The sequence below is a fragment of the Schistocerca piceifrons genome, chromosome 8 (assembly GCF_021461385.2).
Source record: "Schistocerca piceifrons isolate TAMUIC-IGC-003096 chromosome 8, iqSchPice1.1, whole genome shotgun sequence".
NCBI classification, from domain to species: domain Eukaryota; kingdom Metazoa; phylum Arthropoda; class Insecta; order Orthoptera; family Acrididae; genus Schistocerca; species Schistocerca piceifrons.
Genome location: NC_060145.1, coordinates 109166399 through 109187933, shown reverse-complemented (window position 1 = coordinate 109187933; position 21535 = coordinate 109166399). Strand labels below are relative to the sequence as shown.

The 21535-nt window shown below is 38.3% G+C and overlaps 1 protein-coding gene across 1 annotated transcript in view; it reads left to right on the top strand.

The window, feature by feature from the left end:
• The window catches only part of LOC124711300 (citron rho-interacting kinase), a 217559-nt gene that overhangs the window by 125688 nt on the left and 70336 nt on the right, over window positions 1-21535 (top strand). Inside the window, exons 22-26 of the mRNA XM_047241304.1 lie at window positions 4864-5017; window positions 5418-5571; window positions 18421-18535; window positions 18614-18762; window positions 18880-19081. Of these exons, the coding sequence (XP_047097260.1) occupies window positions 4864-5017; window positions 5418-5571; window positions 18421-18535; window positions 18614-18762; window positions 18880-19081 (774 nt within the window). The remainder of the gene's footprint in view (window positions 1-4863; window positions 5018-5417; window positions 5572-18420; window positions 18536-18613; window positions 18763-18879; window positions 19082-21535) is intronic.

Below are 21535 nucleotides of genomic sequence, written 5' to 3'. Positions count from 1 at the left end.
GCGATTAAAGTACTTAGGGGTAAAGCCGCTTTATAAAAAGGGAGAAAGGGATAATTTAGACAGTTTTAGACCTATTTCTATGCCATCAGTGTTTGCTAAAGTTATTGAAAAGGCTGTGTATGTATGGAAGAAGGTTGTATACAGGGAAGAATCCTGGAGATACTAAAAGGTATCAGATAGATCATATAATGGTAAGACAGAGATTTAGGAACCAGGTTTTAAATTGTAGGACATTTCCAGGGGCAGATGTGGACTCTGACCACAATCTATTGGTTATGAACTGTAGATTAAAACTGAAGAAATTGCAAAAAGGTGGGAATTTAAGGAGGTGGGACCTGGATAAACTGACTAAACCAGAGGTTGTACAGAGTTTCAGGGACAGCATAAGGGAACAATTGACAGGAATGTGAGAAAGAAATACAGTAGAAGACGAATGGGTAGCTCTGAGGGATGAAGTGGTGAAGGCAGCAGAGGATCAAGTAGGTAAACTCAATGAGAAAAACAATAATTAATATAAACAAAGAAAGAACAATATACTCTAATCTCAGAAGAACCATCAATAAATGTTTACGTTTAGAAGAAAAAATATAAACACCAGCAAAATAAACCAACAAAGAAGTAAAAACAGAGAATATAACATTAGTTTTAATAGTTAACTAACCCCTGAAATGATTAAAATAATAATTATATCACTATCAAATGTAATGAATATTAATTTTATTAAATTAAGACACCCAGTATCAATAATGCTTTTCATTATCCTACAAACTTTTTTAGTTGGATTAATAACAGGAACAATAATGGAAAGATATTGATTATCATATATTTTGTTTTTAACGTTTCTTGGTGGTATATTAGTTCTATTTGTTTATATTACAAGAATTGCATCAAACGAAATATTTCAACCTAAATCAATTACCATAATTATTACCTTAACAATATGGGTATTTATTATATTGACATTAATTATCCTAGATATAACAATATTTATAGACTATTTCAAAAATACTGAAACTATAAATATTGATAATTCAATCAATTATCAAGAAATAACAATATCTTTAGAAAAATTATATAACAGACCTACATTCATTATTACAATAATAATAATAATAATAATTTATTTATTTTTAGCACTATTAGCAGTAGTTAAAATCACTAATATTAACCAGGCGCTTGTTCGTAAAATAAGATAATTTACTAATGAATAAACCCTTACGATTAAGACATCCTTTAATTAAAATTATTAATAACTCTTCAGTTGATTTACCTGCACCAACAAAGATTTCATTTTGATGAAATTTTGGGTCCCTGCTAGTGTTATGCTTGGTAATTCAAATCGTAACTGGACTATTTTTAGCTATACATTATACATCAAATATTGAAATAGCATTTATTAATGTAGTACACATCTGCCGAGACGTAAATAATGGTTGAATTATTCGAACTTTACATGCAAATGGAGCATCTATATTTTTTATTTGCATGTAGGATGAGGAATTTACTATGGATCTTATATATACATACACACCTGAATAATTGGTACAGTAATTCTATTCTTAGTTATAACAACTGCATTTATAGGATATGTTTTACCTTGAGGTCAAATATCATTTTGAGGTGCGACAGTAATTACTAATTTATTATCAGCAATTCCATATTTAGGAACAAATTTAGTTCAATGGGTGTAGGGGGATTTGCTGTTGATAACGCAACATTACATCGATTTTTCAAATTCCATTTTGTATTACCATTTATTATTGCAGCTATAGCTGCAATTCATTTATTCTTTCTTCACCAAACAGGGTCTAATAACCCGTTAGGACTAAACGGAGATATCGAAAAAATTCCATTTCACCCATACTTTACTTTCAAGGATTCTATTACATTTGTATTAATAACATCATTATTAATTATATTATGCTTAATTAATCCTTACCTCCTAGGAGATCCAGATAATTTTGTACCTGCTAATCCATTAGTAACACCAGTTCATATTCAACCAGAATGATATTTCTTATTTGCATATGCAATTCTACGATCAATTCCTAACAAGTTAGGAGGTGTTATTGCATTATTCTTATCAATTAGAATCTTAATAATTTTACCATTTTATAATAAAACACCATTCCGAAGTATCCAATTCTATCCTATTAATCAGATTTTATTCTGAATCATAGTAGTTGTTGTTTGCTTATTAACATGAATTGGTAAACGACCTGTTGAAGAACCTTACATTATAACAGGGCAAATCTTAACAATTATCTACTTTACACACTTCTTAATTAATATCATGTTACAAATGCATGAGATAAGCTAATTAAGGAATAATAACTTAATTAGCTTAGAAAAAGCATATGTTTTGAAAACATAAAACTAGAAGTTTAACTCTTCTATTAACTTTTCTTAAAAAATTTCACTAAATAAATGAGATTAATAAAATCTTTAAACCAACAAAGAAAATAAAAAAATTCAAAGATGAAGGTAAAAAACTTTTTCAAGCTAAGTATATTAACTTATCATAACGGAACCGTGGTAATGTACCCCGAACTCAAATAAATCCAAAAGATATAATAGCAAGCTTAATAAAAAATATGAAAGAATAAAAATCACCACCTAAAAAAATTAAAGCTAATAATATTCTTATAAAAACAATTCTAGTATACTCAGCTAAAAAAATTAAAGTAAAACCACCTGCACCATATTCAATATTAAACCCTGAAACTAACTCAGATTCACCTTCGGCAAAGTCAAAAGGAGTACGGTTAGTTTCGGCTAAACAAGAAACAAAACAAGCTAAAGCTAAAGGAAAAAAAAATAATAATAAATCAACAATAAAGCTGATAATTTATAAAATCAAACATGTTAAAACTACCAATTAAAGATAATAAAATTATAGCCAAACTAACTTCATATGAAATTGTTTGAGCAACAGAACGAAGAGAACCTAATAAAGAATAATTTGAATAAGATAATCAACCAGCAATTATAACGGTATAAACACCTAATCTAGTGCAACATAAAAAAACAAAAACCCATAAGAAAAAGAACACATATAAGTTAAGTAAGGGAAAATTACTCAAACAGCCAAAGAAATTATTAAATTAAAAACAGTAGAAAAATAATAAAGTAAATAATTAGATATAATAGGACTTGGCTGCTCCTTACAAATCAACTTAATAGCATCTCTAAAGGGCTGTGGGATTCCTACAAATCCTACGTTATTTGGACCCTTACGAATCTGAATATAACCTAAAACCTTACGCTCCAATAGAGTTAGAAAAGCAACACTAATTAAAACACAAATAACCAATAAAAGAAAATTTAAAATAAATCATAAAGTATCAATACTATTTGTAGAAAAAATCTACATAAATGAATTCTAAATTCAACATATTAATCTGTCAAAATAGTAAATTAATTAATATTAATCAATATAACAAAAAATATTTTAACCATATGGTCCTTTCATACTAATATGGATTAATAGTCTTAGGATAGAAACCGACCTGGCTCACGCTGGTCTGAACTCAGATCATGTAAGAATTTAAAGGTCGAACAGACCTAATCAGTGGGCTCCTGCACCCAAAATTTTTCTTAATCCAACATCGAGGTCGCAATCTGCTTTGTCGATATGAGCTCTCAAAAACAATTACGCTGTTATCCCTAAGGTAACTTAATCTTATGATAATAAATTATGGATCAAAACAACAAACATAAATCAATGATATAATAATGAAGAGTTTATTTATTCTTCATGTCACCCCAACAAAACATCATCATTAAATATAGAAAGACAAACAAAAAACTATACAAAAGTAAAATGTTAAGCTCTATAGGGGGGGGGGGGGGGGGAGAGAGAGAGAGAGAGAGAGAGAGAGAGAGAGAGAGAGAGAGAGAGAGAAATGCACCCCTGTATGACCACAACTACTTCTCTATTATATATAAATGAAGATTAATATGGAACATGTATACCAATAAATGTATTATATTCTTTCTTATTTAATCTTTCTTTTCACTAGCCCAATAAGCTTAGCAGTAATCCACGTGCTTTGAAATCGAAATTGAAGAGTTTCCTCATGGGTCACTCCTTCTATTCTGTGGAGGAGTTCCTTGAAAAATTAAGCTGATTCTTATTGAATTGTTGATTGCATTTACTTAAACTTATGGATTGAGTTTTTTCAGGCTCTCAAACATTTTATTTTCATCTGTTATTACTTTCATGTTGTAATTTCATGTATTGACATGTTCCATGACCTTGGAAATTAGGTCCTACAGAACTTGACGTGTAAATAAATAAATAAACAAACAAGAAGCGCAATTTGTTTTCGAGGCAAGACATTTCTGTTGATCCACAGTCAAAACCCAGTGATGCTGTGGCCACTGCAATTGTACAGCCCGTATCTTTACTATAATGACTACCCATTTGTGTCTCGCCCATTCTTTTCTTACTGTGTCACATGCCTGCTGCACCACCAGGAGGCATTCAGCCTCACCATGGGCAGTGATCATAATGTTTTGGCTCATCACTGTATTTCAGAGACAAGTAAGTTATAGTTATATGTAAGAAATGTACCTCATTTGTCCCTTAAGAAAAGATCCATGATTGATAGCAACTTGTGGTCTTCTATACGGAAGTTTGCGCTCTCTCACTCCCTCACCCCTGTCTCCCCCTATCCCACTCTCCCCACCCCCTGTCTCCCCTATCACACTCTCCCCACACCTGTCTCCCCCTACCCCTCTATCTCTCTCTCTCTCCCTTCCATGCTTTACCTGCAAAACTGTGAAATTGAGATAGTCACAGAGCTGATATGCTACAGTCAGTTGAACAAAGGATTTGTTTTTCTATTTTTTCTTACCTAGACCTTAACAGATAAACTGTTCGGTGGTTCCTCTGGTGGTGGTCGGCAAAAGGAATATATGCCCCCTGGAGCAATGCGGGAACTGGAGGATCTACGAAGTAGAGTCAAGAGCCTTACGTCACAGCTGTCGGCTGAAAAATCGAAAGGACAGAGTTGTGAGTTTATCTTCAATAATTCTTGTTTGTCTGTGTGTGTGTGTGTGTGTGTATGTGTGTGTGTGTGTGTGTGTGTGTGTGTGTGTGTGTGTGTGTGTTTTAGTGTTTATTAGTCAGTCAAAGCCATTTCCTATGGCAACAAGTATAGAAAATTTCATCAGGATAAAACTAAAGTTTTTAAGATGTTTCTGTGTAACTGTGAAAATATGCCTAAGAAGCATTTTGCAGACTTGCCTTAAAGAGAAAGCAATAATTTTATATAAAATTTTGCTGATATACTGTCACTACCTGAAGAATTTCTGGTTTCTTTCACTGAGTTCTTCCTCACATCGTGGCGACTGGGTCAGATTTCCAGCTTGAAACAACTGAAATGTAGTATGATACCCCTTTTAATTTTCAGCAATTAATGGGATACCAGCTAAAAGTCAGCCTACTGGATCTGTATCTCAAGCAGGCAAAGCATCCAAGAAGACGATGGACATCCAGTGTGTTCAGCAGCTCACACTTCGACCAGAGGCCTCCACTCCTCGCATGCACCACAGCCCTTCTCACAGGTGACTTCAAGTTAATTTTTGGCTCTTGTGAATTATGATGCAGTTTTCATTACACCTGGTATCCTCTTCACAAAGGGTGGTGTTGGAGGTGACTCTTGTGGAGCATTAAGTGGTGAAGTTCACTGCAACCTAAGCAGAAGAAGAAATCAAATATTTATGCTGGGTTTCCTGATTAATCATTGGCTAGCTGCTTGCTCTCCGGTCTGTACATGTATTTTGCCTGCTGTTGGCACCAAAAGATTATTGTGACTTTTTGCTGATACTTTCGAATAGGGATCTAAAAATGTAGCATCTGTTTTTGGTGAAATGTGCATCTAACTACTTTGGGTTTATAAATGATTAGATGTACAAATTTAAAATGTTATATCACTATTTGCCAGAAGACAGTCCCTGCTGCTTTGAAATTGTTAAGCCTTCAACATTTGATTATCTGTTGAGAAGCACTGGTAAACTGAGTGCTCGTCTGGTTGAATGTGTTTCTCGACATTATTTTTCTTTTCCCTTCATATTTGGTAATTACATAATCTCCAAAATATTAATTTTGGCCTTTTTGTTGGCATTCATAGCTGTGCAAACCATACCTGACAACGCTAAAGATAGAACAGACGAGGCACGCTTGGTATGGAAGAACAACTGGAAATAGCTCTATTCGCATATTTGGGGAAGAATTTATACATGGTTAAAATATGTTGACAGATTTTGTTTACCTGTCGCAACTGAGCAGAGTGCAGCCACTATAAATTGGTGATCAGCCATGATCATAAACAAATTAAAATGATGACTGCAAAAGGGGAGATGATGGGTGCGGGGAAACAAGCCTCACCTCCCTCTCGTAGGGCGGCAGCCTGCACTTCCATTCTGCGTTTTTGTGAAAGCAGGATCACAGATACCCTTTGGCGTTGTGAAGGTCATAATCAGTCTCCATGATGAGCTGGATTAGTCACTTAACTGACTTCAAAATAAAGTAAAACAATGAGCAAAGCTTAAAATATAGCATACAGTAGTTGCTACCACATAGTTGTTTGCTGAAGTTGGCAGCACTGCAAACAACATAGCAAAGGCCCAACCTCTACTGGCATTTGACGCAACCACAGTTCAAAACCTGCACCACCTAAAACTGTCATCTACCACCTATCGTGGGAACAGTATCTTTTGTCACACCTTGTAAAAAATTATAATGCTTGCTGCTACTGATGTATTTGTGCTATCTCGTTGATTGTCGTGTCACCCAGTGGGAACATAAGTGCTGCACAGATAAGCATCACACCACACCACATCGCATTGTATGACCTTTATCGAAACTTGTCATATTGCATATTGTATCGACTCAGTGGGAACAGTGCTGTAGTGATGTGAACGTAAGAAGGTGGCTGCCCGAAGTGTTCTGCACAGTGTGGTCTCTGTGTCTGTCCCACGTCCCACATGTTGGCCTTTGTCGATGTTCATGACTGGTGATACTAGGGTAAGCATTATATCAAATCACTGTTTCTGTTGGTTACTCTCCCTAGTAGAATTTATTAAAATTGTTGCTCATGAAGTGACAAGAGTTCTAGATTCTCTGATGTTTTTAGTTGGGTGTCAACAGTACCACTGTGTTCTCATAACCATTGAATGAATGATATTTTCCTTTTGAGAGGACGGAATTGGAACCATAGCTTTTATAAATGGTTTGATAAGGATCATTATTGAGAATTATTATTGATTGATTTTCTAAACTTGTAAGCAAAGAACTTAAAAAAAAATTAAAAATGTGTGGTTTCATTTCTTTAATACTCACAGTTGGCAGCTGCAAGTAAATCCGCCGTGTGTGCCGCCGTGTAATGGAATAATTCTGCCTTCATCAGCTGTGCGTGACACTTTCTTCCTGTCATCAGTCCAATGCTTTGTAACACTGTGACTTGGCTTTCTAGAAGTCCCATCAGTCTAACTATGTCCTGGAAATTGTCTTTAATTTTGACAAAAAAATGTGCATTGTGGCTGTGTCTCCTTGCTGCATCAACATTTTATGGGGAGCAAGACTGCCAAGAACAAGGCATGGCAATTGTTTCTTATACTGTCTGTCTTGTGCATGTGGTCCCTCATTTGTTATGTTTTAAAGTGTCTTTCTTCATACCTAGTGCATCAATACAAGATGGTTCTGCTAGATCGCCCTCTCTTGCTTTCTGTTTCTAGTATGACACACTTCTATCATTGTATTTAGGAAACTGGTAAGAGTACCCCCTATTTCTCATTTTTATTTCAAGGTATTTCTACACATTGGACATAAAGTAATACCTTTGTCTTTTAAGTGCAATTCTTTGTCAAGCCTTCACGATTATTGACTGAAACCAAAACCCTAGCTACACACTTTTTATATTGTATTTCAGTAGACATTGTAGTTACACCAAGAAACACCAACAGAAATGAAGCAAATGGCTTACACTCATCATTGGAAATGGAACATGTGGGTGATAAACGCCACACTAGCTGACACTGCAAACAACCTGATCCTCTAGTAGAGCATAGGGCAGTGGGCAATAGGTGAATCACATTGAGAACTTTGACCATGACCAATTTGTTGGTGACTGCTATTGTTTGCTGGAAAGTGTCTTCACTGGGCAGTTGTAAGGGAATAAAATTTCTCCTTTATATAATGAATGATACCTCTCTTTAAACGTCTATAAATGCAAGATAATGCATACAACAGAGAGAGAGAATTTGATAGTATCAGATTACAAGATTGTTGGTGAACTTCTGGAGTACATCACACCTTCTAAATATTTAGGGAAAGCACTAAGAAGCCATATGATGTGGGATAAACCACAAAATCAGGAGTAGGAAAGATAAATGACTTAAAATTATTGGATGCATTCTGAAAATTGCTGTGCCTCTACATAGGAAATTGCACAAAAAACGCTAGCACAAGTAGTTCTGGAGTGTTACTTCAGTGTCTGGAGTCCTTACCAAGCAGTCATTACAGCGGAAAGAATGTCAGAGAGGCTGTGCTAGGGTTGTAACATGTCAGTATGGCTAGTGAGAAAGTGAAAGGAGGTCATTAGAGACTGAGTACAAGTTTGGATCATGGAAGGCTGGGAAAGCAAAATAGCCATGCCCTTCAAAAGTACCATCCCGGCATTTGCATGACAGAAAACCCTAATCTCGGTGGCCACATGGAGGTTTGAACCACCGTCATCCTGAACGAGAGTCTAGTGTGCTAACCACTGTGCCGCTTCACTCAGTAATGAGAAAGTGTAACAGAGATTCCAGGAGAATGTAAATAAGACTCTTTGGAAGAAGGGTGGTGGTATCACAGATGGGTGAATTTAGGAAATAACTCTTAAAGGAAGACTGCGTAACGGTTGTGCTGCCACCATCATGTATCTTGTGTAGAGACCATGAGAACATGATGAGACAGATGGGGGCAGATACAGAGCATTATACGCACTCATTTTTCTTCTTCTCAGTATGCCATTGGGACTGGATGGAACTTCACTAATACTGCTATGAAATGTCCTCCGCCACACCGTACGGCAGATTGTGCAATGTACTGGCGGGCATAGATTTAAATGTATGTAAAGCAAATGATAGTCTATAATTTACTAGTAGGATAATAGGGAACTGTAATTTATCTTCAAAAGATACTGCTTACAAAAGAGTCGTAAAACCTGTATTGAAATACTGCCAAAGTCAGTGGAACCACTAAGAAGTTTCACTAATAGCAGACATTAAGTTTGGAAGCTTTACTGTATGATTACATGATGATGGCGTCCTCTTGGGTAAAATATTCCGGAGGGAAAATAGTCCCCCATTCGGATCTCCGGGCGGGGACTACTCAAGAGGATGTCGTTATCAGGAGAAAGAAAACTGGCGTTCTACGGATCGGAGCGTGGAATGTCAGATCCCTTAATCGGGCAGGTAGGTTAGAAAATTTAAAAAGGGAAATGGATAGGTTGAAGTTAGATATAGTGGGAATTAGTGAAGTTCGGTGGCAGGAGGAACAAGACTTCTGGTCAGGTGACTACATGGTTATAAACACAAAATCAAATAGGGGTAATGCAGGAGTAGGTTTAATAATGAATAGGAAAATAGGAATGCGGGTAAGCTACTACAAACAGCATAGTGAACGCATTATTGTGGCCAAGATAGATACGAAGCCCACACCTACTACAGTAGTACAAGTTTATATGCCAACTAGCTCTGCAGATGACGAAGAAATTGAAGAAATGTATGATGAAATAAAAGAAATTATTCAGATTGTGAAGGGAGACGAAAATTTAATAGTCATGGGTGACTGGAATTCGAGTGTAGGAAAAGGAAGAGAAGGAAACATAGTAGGTGAATATGGATTGGGGGACAGAAATGAAAGAGGAAGCCGCCTGGTAGAATTTTGCACAGAGCACAATATAATCATAACTAACACTTGGTTTAAGAATCATGAAAGAAGGTTGTATACATGGAAGAACCCTGGAGATACTAAAAGGTATCAGATAGATTATATAATGGTAAGACAGAGATTTAGGAACCAGGTTTTAAATTGTAAGACATTTCCAGGGGCAGATGTGGACTCTGACCACAATCTATTGGTTTTGACCTGTAGATTAAAACTGAAGAAACTGCAAAAAAGTGGGAATTTAAGGAGATGGGACCTGGATAAGCTAAAAGAACCAGAGGTTGTACAGAGATTCAGGGAGAGCATAAGGGAGCAATTGACTGGAATGGGGGAAATAAATACAGTAGAAGAAGAATGGGTAGCTTTGAGGGATGAAGTAGTGAAGGCAGCAGAGGATCAAGTAGGTAAAAAGACGAGGGCTAGTAGAAATCCTTGGGTAACAGAAGAAATATTGAATTTAATTGATCAAAGGAGAAAATATAAAAATGCAGTAAGTGAAACAGGCAAAAAGGAATACAAACGTCTCAAAAATGAGATCGACAGGAAGTGCAAAATGGCTAAGCAGGGATGGCTAGAGGACAAATGTAAGGATGTAGAGGCCTATCTCACTAGGGGTAAGATAGATACCGCCTACAGGAAAATTAAAGAGACCTTTGGAGATAAGAGAACGACTTGTATGAATATCAAGAGCTCAGATGGAAACCCAGTTCTAAGCAAAGAAAGGAAAGCAGAAAGGTGGAAGGAGTATATAGAGGGTCTATACAAGGGCGATGTACTTGAGGACAATATTATGGAAATGGAAGAGGATGTAGATGAAGATGAAATGGGAGATACGATACTGCGTGAAGAGTTTGACAGAGCACTGAAAGACCTGAGTCGAAACAAGGTCCCCGGAGTAGACAATATTCCATTGGAACTACTGATGGCCGTGGGAGAGCCAGTCCTGACAAAACTCTACCATCTGGTGAGCAAGATGTATGAAACAGGCGAAATACCCTCAGACTTCAAGAAGAATATAATAATTCCAATCCCAAAGAAAGCAGGTGTTGACAGATGTGAATATTACCGAACTATCAGTTTAATAAGTCACAGCTGCAAAATACTAACACGAATTCTTTACAGACGAATCGAAAAACTAGTAAAAGCCAACCTCGGGGAAGATCAGTTTGGATTCCGTAGAAACACTGGAACACGTGAGGCAATACTGACCTTACGACTTATCTTAGAAGGAAGATTAAGAAAAGGCAAACCTACGTTTCTAGCATTTGTAGACTTAGAGAAAGCTTTTGACAATGTTGACTGGAATACTCTCTTTCAAATTCTAAAGGTGGCAGGGGTAAAATACAGGGAGCGAAAGGCTATTTACAATTTGTACAGAAACCAGATAGCAGTTATGAGTCGAGGGACATGAAAGGGAAGCAGTGGTTGGGAAGGGAGTAAGACAGGGTTGTAGCCTCTCCCCGATGTTGTTCAATCTGTATATTGAGCAAGCAGTAAAGGAAACAAAAGAAAAATTCGGAGTAGGTATTAAAGTTCATGGAGAAGAAATAAAAAGTTTGAGGTTCGCCGATGACATTGTAATTCTGTCAGAGACAGCAAAGGCCTTGGAAGAGCAGTTGAATGGAATGGACAGTGTCTTGAAAGGAGGATATAAGATGAACATCAACAAAAGCAAAACAAGGATAATGGAATGTAGTCTAATTAAGTCGGGTGATGCTGAGGGAATTAGATTAGGAAATGAGGCACTTAAAGTAGTAAAGGAGTTTTGCTATTTGGGGAGCAAAATAACTGATGATGGTCGAAGTAGAGAGGATATAAAATGTAGGCTGGCAATGGCAAGGAAAGCGTTTCTGAAGAAGAGAAATTTGTTAACATCCAGTATTGATTTAAGTGTCAGGAAGTCATTTCTGAATGTATTCGTATGGAGTGTAGCCATGTATGGAAGTGAAACATGGACGATAAATAGTTTGGACAAGAAGAGAATAGAAGCTTTCGAAATGTGGTGCTACAGAAGAATGCAGAAGATTAGATGGGTAGATCACATAACTAATGAGGAAGTATTGAATAGGATTGGGGAGAAGAGAAGTTTGTGGCACAACTTGACCAGAAGAAGGGATCGGTTGGTAGGACATGTTCTGAGGCATCAAGGGATCACCAATTTAGTATTGGAGGGCAGCGTGGAGGGTAAAAATCGTAGAGGGAGACCAAGAGATGAATACACTAAGCAGATTCAGAAGGATGTAGGTTGCAGTAGGTACTGGGAGATGAAAAAGCTTGCACAGGATAGAGTAGCATGGAGAGCTGCATCAAACCAGTCTCAGGACTGAAGACCACAACAACAACAAAAGTTTGGAAGTAACGGAGGTCACTTTGAGTAGTCACAGGATTATTTGTTTGGTAGAAATTGTGTCACAAAACTGTTAGATACATGAACCAAGATTTTATTTTATTACAAAAACCAACTGTCTAAGTTCAACTGCTCCACTTTCCGGTGAGAAACAAACTGTGCTAATAACGGCTCTCACAAATGCATAGGACAAGTCATTCTTCCTACACTCCATCTGCAGAAGAAATGAGAAATTTTATTATGTGGTATAAGAATAGTATTGTCTCCTATGTACCATATATACTAGCATAATCGACACTTTTTTCCCGAATTTTAGGACGAAAAACTGGGGTGCACGGATTATTCGAAACATTGTTGGTACTGCTCCGCCTCCAACAATACATCCCATTATACTATTGCATTGTTGCCGCCTCAGTCTGTGACGCATCAGTAGCACATTAGGAGTGAAGTATTAATGTCTTCAAACTTGTTAATTATGGCTACAAGTTCTCGTTATCGCTCGTACACTGCTTAAGAAAAAGTGAAATTATTGAAGAAGCCGAGAATATTGAAACCATGCCGCAGGAAGATAGTACTATGTGAGTGAGAGTTGTATTCGCGACTGGCGAAAAAATAAAACGCAGCTTCAAGAAACTACCGGTAATAGTAATCGCCGGGCATTTCGCGGCCAAAAAGCGAAGCATCCGGACCTCAAGAAAAGGCTCTGCGATTATGTAGATGAGAAGCGACAATACGGATGCGCGGTGACGAGCGAAATGTGCCAACTTTAAGCATTGTTTTTAGCCAAAGAACTAGGCATTACCAGTTTCAAAGCTAGCCGGGGCTGGCTATCAAGATTTTTCAACCGAAATGGTTTAGGATTCTGGAGGAAAACTATCTCTCAGCGGCTTCCAGGCGATTACGAGGAATAAATAGTGAATTCTCATCGTTATATGATAAATCTACGCCGTAAACAGCCCTATATATTATCGCAAATTGGTAATGCAGATCAAACGCCAGTCTTATTTTGAGATGCCGCTCGACAACACAGTGAACAGGAAAGGAGAATCCAGCATCATGATATGAAGTAGTGGCAGTGAGAAACGACGATATACAGTGATGTGTGTAACTGGCGATGGATGAAAGCTACCACCTTACGCGATATTTAAACGGAAAACTATTCCGAAAATATCAGTAATAGGCGTACCGGTATTAGTGAGAGCGAATCCGAAAGGGTGGATGGACAATGAACTTATAATTGACTGGTTGACACATGTTTGGCAACGTCGTCCTGGTGAGTTACTGAATTTACGCAACATGTTGGTCCTGGACAGCTTCCACGGACATACAACTAAGGAAGAGTGAGACAAATTACAAAAAGGGAAAACTGACTTGGTCATTATCTCTGGAAGCCTAACATCCATCCTACAACCACTAGATGTGTGTATATATCGGCCATTCAAAGCTGCATTTAAACAGCGATATACACAATGGATGGCTGATGAAAACCACAAGTTCACACCTAGTGGAAAAATCAAACGGCCGGATTTGTCCCAGATTTGTGAATGGGTGAAACGTACATGGGACTCCATTCCGCAACCACTGGTGGAAAAATCCTTCAAAAAATGTGGAATCACCAATTCACTGGATGGAACAGAGGACGACGCTCTGTGGGAAGACGGTGAAGACGACAATGATTCTCCCGCTAGTGATGACAATGAAAGTGATGGATAGAGGGGTAAGAGAGGAAACGTACCGGTATTGACTAAAATATTTTATTGCACATATCGTATTAACAAATTCTTAAACAAGATAATTCACATTTCTTTTTTTGCTGTTGTAGGTTCGCATAGAGTCCCGGCTGGCGGTGATAATGTTCGCCGGCCGCCCGCCCGTCTACTGGGCCAGCCGGCCAGCTGCACGCCGCTGAATCGGTTGTTTTTTAATGATGTATCAACCTGTACAGCAGCGTTGCTTCAAACCAGTAGTTATTATACGTACTTTTGAAAACATCATAACATTGAAACAATTTTTTTTAAATAAAACAAATTAAAGCAACATTTTTTATTTTTTTCCTCTTCCTCAAAATTGGGGTGCGCGGATTATTCGAGTAAATACGGTATTTTACAATGCTTTCTAGGGAATTTATTATATAAAGTTTACCCAGTTCCTGATCCATGAGGTGCACGCCTTTGGACAGTGCTTCCTATGTTGTTATGTTAATGGTGTCATTCTTCTTCTGGTTCTATATTGTATTGAAGCTAACAAAGGTCTTGATGCCCTTTTAAATAGTGTTGGTACTTCCAGAATTTAATTCTGCTGTCAGACTATTTTGTGGAGCTCATCAGTTGCCTCAGACAGTGTGTGCTAATAGCTGCTGGTCACACTTCGATAGAGGGCTTTCTCAACTACAGCACTGTCTCATGTGAGAGAATGAAGTCTGCTGTGTATGACTTCTATAGATTGTAAATCTTGCACAACTTTTTTAAGAATGAATATAGTAAAATCATCAATATCATTTCTGCTGTGAAGTATAGAGAGAGAGAGAGAGAGAGAGAGAGAGAGAGAGAGAGAGAGGTGTGTGTGTGTGTGTGTGTGTGTGTGTGTGTGTGTGTGTGTGTGTGATGAAGAGGGAGGCAGGCAGATGCCGCTAGCCTACGCCTATCAAATAACACACATCGAGGTGGCACTGTAGAGACTGGACTTACTCTCAGGAAGATAATGGTGAAAATTCCTATCTGGCCATGTGTTTCTATTGTTTCCCTAAATTTCGTACATATCGGGAAGATTTCTGTGAAAGGATACAATCAATTTGATTCCTTGTCCTTCCTTAATAAGTCCTTTTGCTCCGTCTCTAATGACTTCATTTTTGACATGATGTTGAACTCTTGGTTTCCTACCTTCCACTGAATAACACTGAGCACTTGCAGAGCTTAATATCTGCACCACACAATCAGGTCACAACCAACAATCCTGTGACACACTATGGCAAGGTTTATGTTGCTGTGTAACACGTAGGTGCGAGGTCAGACGAGTAGGAACATTAAGCTGCCACTATTACTCCCTGTTGGTAAGCTGGAGGCTACAAATCAAGGTGGTTGTGGTTCGGTCCAGAGACTTGTTCCTGTCAGTTATCACTTCTTTAATCTTGGGCAATGATTAGTATATGTGGAGAATACTGAGCTGCACAAAGATCCATGTTAAACTGGTAAATCGGCGAGCCCAAGAAGGTTTGTGCCTAGGACGCACTTTTGTATTTAGGCCAACCTTAAAAATGAGGAACTGCTTTACTTGTACATCAGCTCTCCTCTCTAACTTAGAATGGCTATGGCTATTTTCAAATTTCAAATTGGCTACCTCCGGTAGATTGCCATTAGAATAGCATGTATTAGTGATACTGGGTAAAGAGGTAGCTGATTCTACCATAAGCATCCTAGTTTTCAATACACACTTACGTGTGCAGCTTATTAATGGGGAGTATATCTTTGCTGTAATAATTTTGCCCTGAGTACTCCATGCCATTTTTCTTGTCTGCTGTGATTCATACCTATTGTAATATTCCTACATTCACTCAGTTTCCATCCAGAGGCAGCTGAATGATAGAGAGACCATATATTTTAAAAACTGCAGCTTAATTAATAGCTTTGTGAAATATGGATTTGACTGTTTTTTCTCCTCTTCTGTGTGTACTTCTTTCTCTCCCCTCTTCATTTTCTTAAACTCTTTGTTTTTCTTCTTCGCTCCCAACATATTTGCCTTCCTCCTTCGCTTCTTACTTCTTCTCTCTCACTTATTCCTTCACATTTCTCCTCCTCTTCCTCTGGTATAACTTCTCTTCCATTCCTCATTTCTTAACTCTCGTTCCGGTGCTTTTGTCCTCTGTCCTTCTCTGCCCTAACTCTCTCTCACTTTCCTACCCTCACTTTCCTCCAGCTGTCACGTCACATCCTGGAATTGGGTTTTACCAAAAACTTAAAGCCTGTTGACCAATGCCAGAGTGAGACTTTGATTTGGCCAACAGGGAGTCTCGGAGGAATTCTCTGCGGGAAAAGATGATGACTAGGAAATCTATTAACTACAAAGAATATAGATTACAGAGAGTTTATTAGAAATTAATTACACTGCTGTAAACTGAAGTATATCACTGTGATGCCCCACAGCTCATAGGTATTTAAAAAAAGTCATAATTACAGCCTTACCTTATGATAAAATCTTTATTTAAACAACCAGTTTTGGTTGACTGACTATCATAAGGTTCTTCAAAGCATTTACATCACCAATTAGGCGAATATAGAATCGCTGAAGTCAGATAATAAAACTGGATTTGTCACTGTTGTCACATTATAATATAAATTACATCATCAATATATAAATTGTGCTAGGCAGTGTACTCTTTCATGTTACATCAACAGTTGGCATTAATGCTATGTATGGATGAATACCATGTAGATCAGAGAGCACAGCTGATTGCAGTTTACTATTAGAGCCAAAGATCTTTTTTGCAGCAGCAGATTTTTTTTCAGATTTTTGTGCCCAATGAGCCACTAGAGTTGCCTCCAGCAGGGGAAATGGTGTGAACAGATTGTCTTGTATAGCTGCTGCCACATCCATGTGGAATATTATAAACACATGGCCCTCGAGGCCATGGCTAGCCTCAGAGTTGTTAGGCGAGTGAAGGGCCTTTTTCATCTTGTCTATACCTAAGATTCATCCAATTCTACATGATATAGCTCCATAGATTTGAAGGAACATTGTGTGCTGATCTTGTGTGTTTGAGTAGAGGTGAATCTGAGGTCCAGACAGAGCACGTTTGATTTCATGTGACAATTGTATTATGTCTGTCTTTTGTATTTTGGTAATCTGGCGTTGTCTTAACACAGAACATACGGACGCATTACTGTAAGAATTGACTTTTTGTTCGACAAATACTCTACATTGATCAGAACACAGCCTGTGTCTGTTAATTATTACAGAGCTCCTTCTGACATTGAAAATTTTCAGTTTATTTTGAGTTCTGTAGGTCTTACAATTGATGCTACATTTAAGGTTTCAAGCTTGCCTGTCAAAGATGGCATGCTTATATTAATTTTATGATAAACTTAATAGCACATTAAAACTATGTCCTGCACTGCATCCCAAAACCAGAACCTTGTCTTTTGCATCTCTTACTTTGTGAGCTATCCGGGCATATCTCACGATATGCCCTCACATCTTTACTTCTTCTAGCACCTATCTCTAAATTTCCAAACTAAACAAAAAACCTGCATTCCTCAAGGACTAGAACTCCTGGAAGCCCAGTGCAGCAAATAGTCTTAATCAGTTAGGAAATTTCGAGACAGTGCAAACTCTGCTTTGCAGATAGAGAGAGAGAGAGAGAGAGAGAGAGAGAGAGAGAGAGAGTGTGTGTGTGTGTGTGTGTGTGTGTGTGTGTGTGTGTGTGTGTGTGTGTACAATAAATTTATACGTGTGGTGTTGCTGTACCCTGTTTGCATTCGTACATTCACTTTAACATTACATTAATTAGATTTAACATTTTATGTGACTTCTCATGTTCTCAATAATCACATCATTATTGTCATGGTGCACTCCGTATTCAGTGGTGCATTTCACTTTTCTTAGCCAGGACATCGGCTTGCGGAACAAATGCAAGGCCCTACAGATGCGGCAACTTGTGATGAACTGTAATCGCAACATCCCATCATGAAGATGTGTGGCATCTACCTGTATCAATTCACATGCAAAAACAAAGACAAAAACCTCAAAACAGCTTTCCGTCCTAAACTGTTTAACTAATAATTTGTTTCGACTGTCACAGTTATCTTTCTAGGGCTAAGTAGACATGGGTAGCAAATATCACCAAAGTGATGTTATGCAACAGCTTCTGAGTAAAAAAATTCTTTCTGGAAACTTTTCAGTGACTTGGCATTCTTATTTCAAAATATTATAATGCTGGCAATTCCTTTTTTTCCCCCAGTTCACTATCTTTTATTTCTCTCCTGTCTGATTTGAACCTTGGCAATAATTCAACTTTCTTAGCTGCAAGTAATTTTTGGTTTACATAAGTTGAAAATGTTTTCACAAGCTTGACGAAAAGAAGAGTAGATGTAGAAGATGTAGATGTATACTAGTATCCTGATCTGATTTTCTCTTTCAGAATTGAGACAAGTCTGTGTACTAGAGCAACAAAGTGCCATGTGTGTACTGACAGTATACATTTGGGACGGCAGGTTTCCTATTGCCAAGAATGTGAAATAACTGTACACCCGAAGGTAAATTAATTTTCCAGTAGGGTCTTTCTTCTTCATATTATAATGTTTTCTTTCACTTGACTTCGGTGATCTTTACAGTGTTCTTTGCTTCTACCGAAAATGTGTGGCAAACCTCAAACAACACGTCAACCCAATGGAACTCTGGGCTCAAAGTTGTACAGAGCCGAACATGCTGACGTGAACAAAGCAACACCTGGAAGTATGGAGGGTGCTGTGAAAATTTATGTGTGAGTACTATGTAGCAAATGGCACAGTAGGGCAAAAAAATATATATATATTTTAAATTTCTATTGATTGTGATACACTATTTCCTTCGATTTATCCTTGCTGACTTTGTTTTTCAGTAACGGAGAATGGAAGCAAAAGTACTTGCTTCTCGAGGGAAGCGCCCTTCTCATATATGACAACAAGCCTTTATCGGACAGTGCGTGCCCTGACAGCAAATTTGAATTGTGTTCTGATGATAGCATTACGAGCATTGTCCGCTCTGTGCATTCTCCAGAAACAGCGTCACTTTCAAATTTGGATGTGCCATTCCTGCTGAAGGTAAGAGATATTGTGTTCTCAGAGTCTTTCATGGTGTGGTATGCTTCAATAAAATCTTGTCGTTTTATAAGCCGTGCCACTTTGAATAAAACACTCGAGCTTTTGGTAGCTGTCTCTGCCATCGTCATCAAGAGTTAATCAGCAACTGCTGCTGCTGCTGGCTTGGTGTTTTGCTTATATAGATGTAACGGCAGTGTTCCAGAGGGGGCGTGAATGACACATGCGTGAAGTGCAAGTTGGACAGCTCCTAGCAGCTCTGTCCCGCGCAGGACCATGTGACGTCAGATGGCATGAGGGGCTGGTGCCGCATTTGAAATTGCCCCGATCGCGCATCCCTACAAGTGTCGAGACTACGTCTTTGCTTTTGCTCAGTGTCCGAAGCAAAAAAACATGGCATTGACCCCTCGTGCCATCTGGTGTCACTTGGCCCCACAATGGGATGGAGCTGGTAGGAGCTGCCCTCAGTAATTTTAACTCCCGACGATAGTAGTGGAGACAGCTACTGAAAGCCGGAGTGTTTTATTTTTGAGTGATGCAGCTTGTAAACCGAGTAATTTTATCGAAGAGATATTGTCTGTGTTCATTTTTCGTAAGCATAATCTGCCATTGCAGACTTTTAACAATAACTGAAATTTCTGGATGGAGAAATACGTAAAACAAGGGAAATACAATCACTCACCTATAGCATACCAGTCCTTGGATGACAGAAACAGTCGTAGGAAACAGCAGTCGTGCTGGCTTTAGAGCTCTTGCTCTTTACCTAATCAAAGTGTACTCATTCACACACACAACCACACAGACCCGAAACATGCGTTCCCATGGCCAGAGCAAGACTAGTTACACTGTCTCATCTTCATATATTTCTGTGTGCTGCACTCGAATATCACAATGAAAATTGTCTCCTAGCGCAGGGTTACAAGTAATGTGGGACTGTACATTTCACACATATTGCTACCATAATTAGTAGGATATTTACATTGATTGTGCTTACCTGGTTTATTCACACTGTTTCTTTGTCTTCCTCTTGTGTGTGGTATCTGGAGATCTTTCTGTAGTATGTAGCAGAAATCAGCCAGTATATCCGTAGTAGACCATCATTTGTACTGCTGTTCTGTAGAGGAATGTCCAGGACAAACAGTTCACCATACTCATCACTGAGAGCAACACAGTTCTCCAGGAACATGGGGTGGGAGTAAAGAAAGTACGTCTTCAGGGTCTTGTTGCGGCCAATGACATAAGTGTGAACGAGTTTGTCTACAAGGTACCTGTAACTTTTTCTTCTGTTTCTCAAGAGGAATATTGTAACGTTATGAAAACAATGTCACGCGTGTAGCTGGTCAGGGCTACAGAGGACTCACAAAATGTGTGTCCACCAGCAGCTGTTGTATCCCTGTGGACCAACAAATGTCTCCTTTAAGATCCTCAGCCGATTCATTGAAACTTCTTGCACAAATACTGAAGTGCAGATTTATTCCTGTGCAACGCCCATCATAAGATCAAGTGGTGTGAGAACACTTTTGTTTGGATTTATTAGAGACCCTTCGGAAATATTTTTGGTGCAGACACGAGCTGTTCAAGAAGGCCATGTTTCTCTTGCGCTATTGACTGTCACACTCACACAAGCAACAGCAATACTTAGTGTAAACCCACTTGCAAATGTAACAGCATCGCAATGACTTTGAAATCTCCAGCCATTCATGCTTATTTTAATTAACACAGCTTACAAAGGATTTCAACATAGTTACTTTCTTCAGCTAAGGCAGCATATGTGACAGGGATTGACAGCTTTTCATTAGTTTTGTGTAACAGTACTGCCTGCAGACTTGTTTTTCAGGCATCTGTAAACAGTCTCCCCTCAGGTAGTTTGTGTATAATGTTTAGATCTAACAAACCGTCAATGTCACTGCAGAATGTAATGTCGCCTTCAGTAGTTAAATGACACACACGTTTTTTCTGGCAGTCCCGAAACAGACACACATACTGCTGCAGTTGTGAGACCAAGAGTTCCGCTTTATGATTTGGAAGATTTAAATCCGTAATAAGATCACCGAGTTCACACTGTGTTGTTTTGTGTGATTCTCCGGATGTCAATGTTGATGTAAAAAAAAAAGAGAGAGAGAGAGAGAGAGAGAGAGAGAGAGGTCTGTGTCACTGGCGGATGATTGCAGATTTTATGCTGTATTTGTGTGTTCAGAATCGTCACTGTCATTGCTTGATGGTGGTACATGTGGGGGAACAGGACCTGACAATCCTTCACCATGAGCCTCAGGGCAAATGACAGATAAGGTATCAGGATATAGAATATTCCTCTGTCTCTTGGTATCGACTCCTATCTTCATGGGAGGTACCATACAAAAATAGCAATCTGATGTGTGACTTATGGGTTCGCACCAAATAGCAGGCACACCAAACTTTATGGAGATGTTTCTGTCGTGCATCCAAGCATTCAGTGTA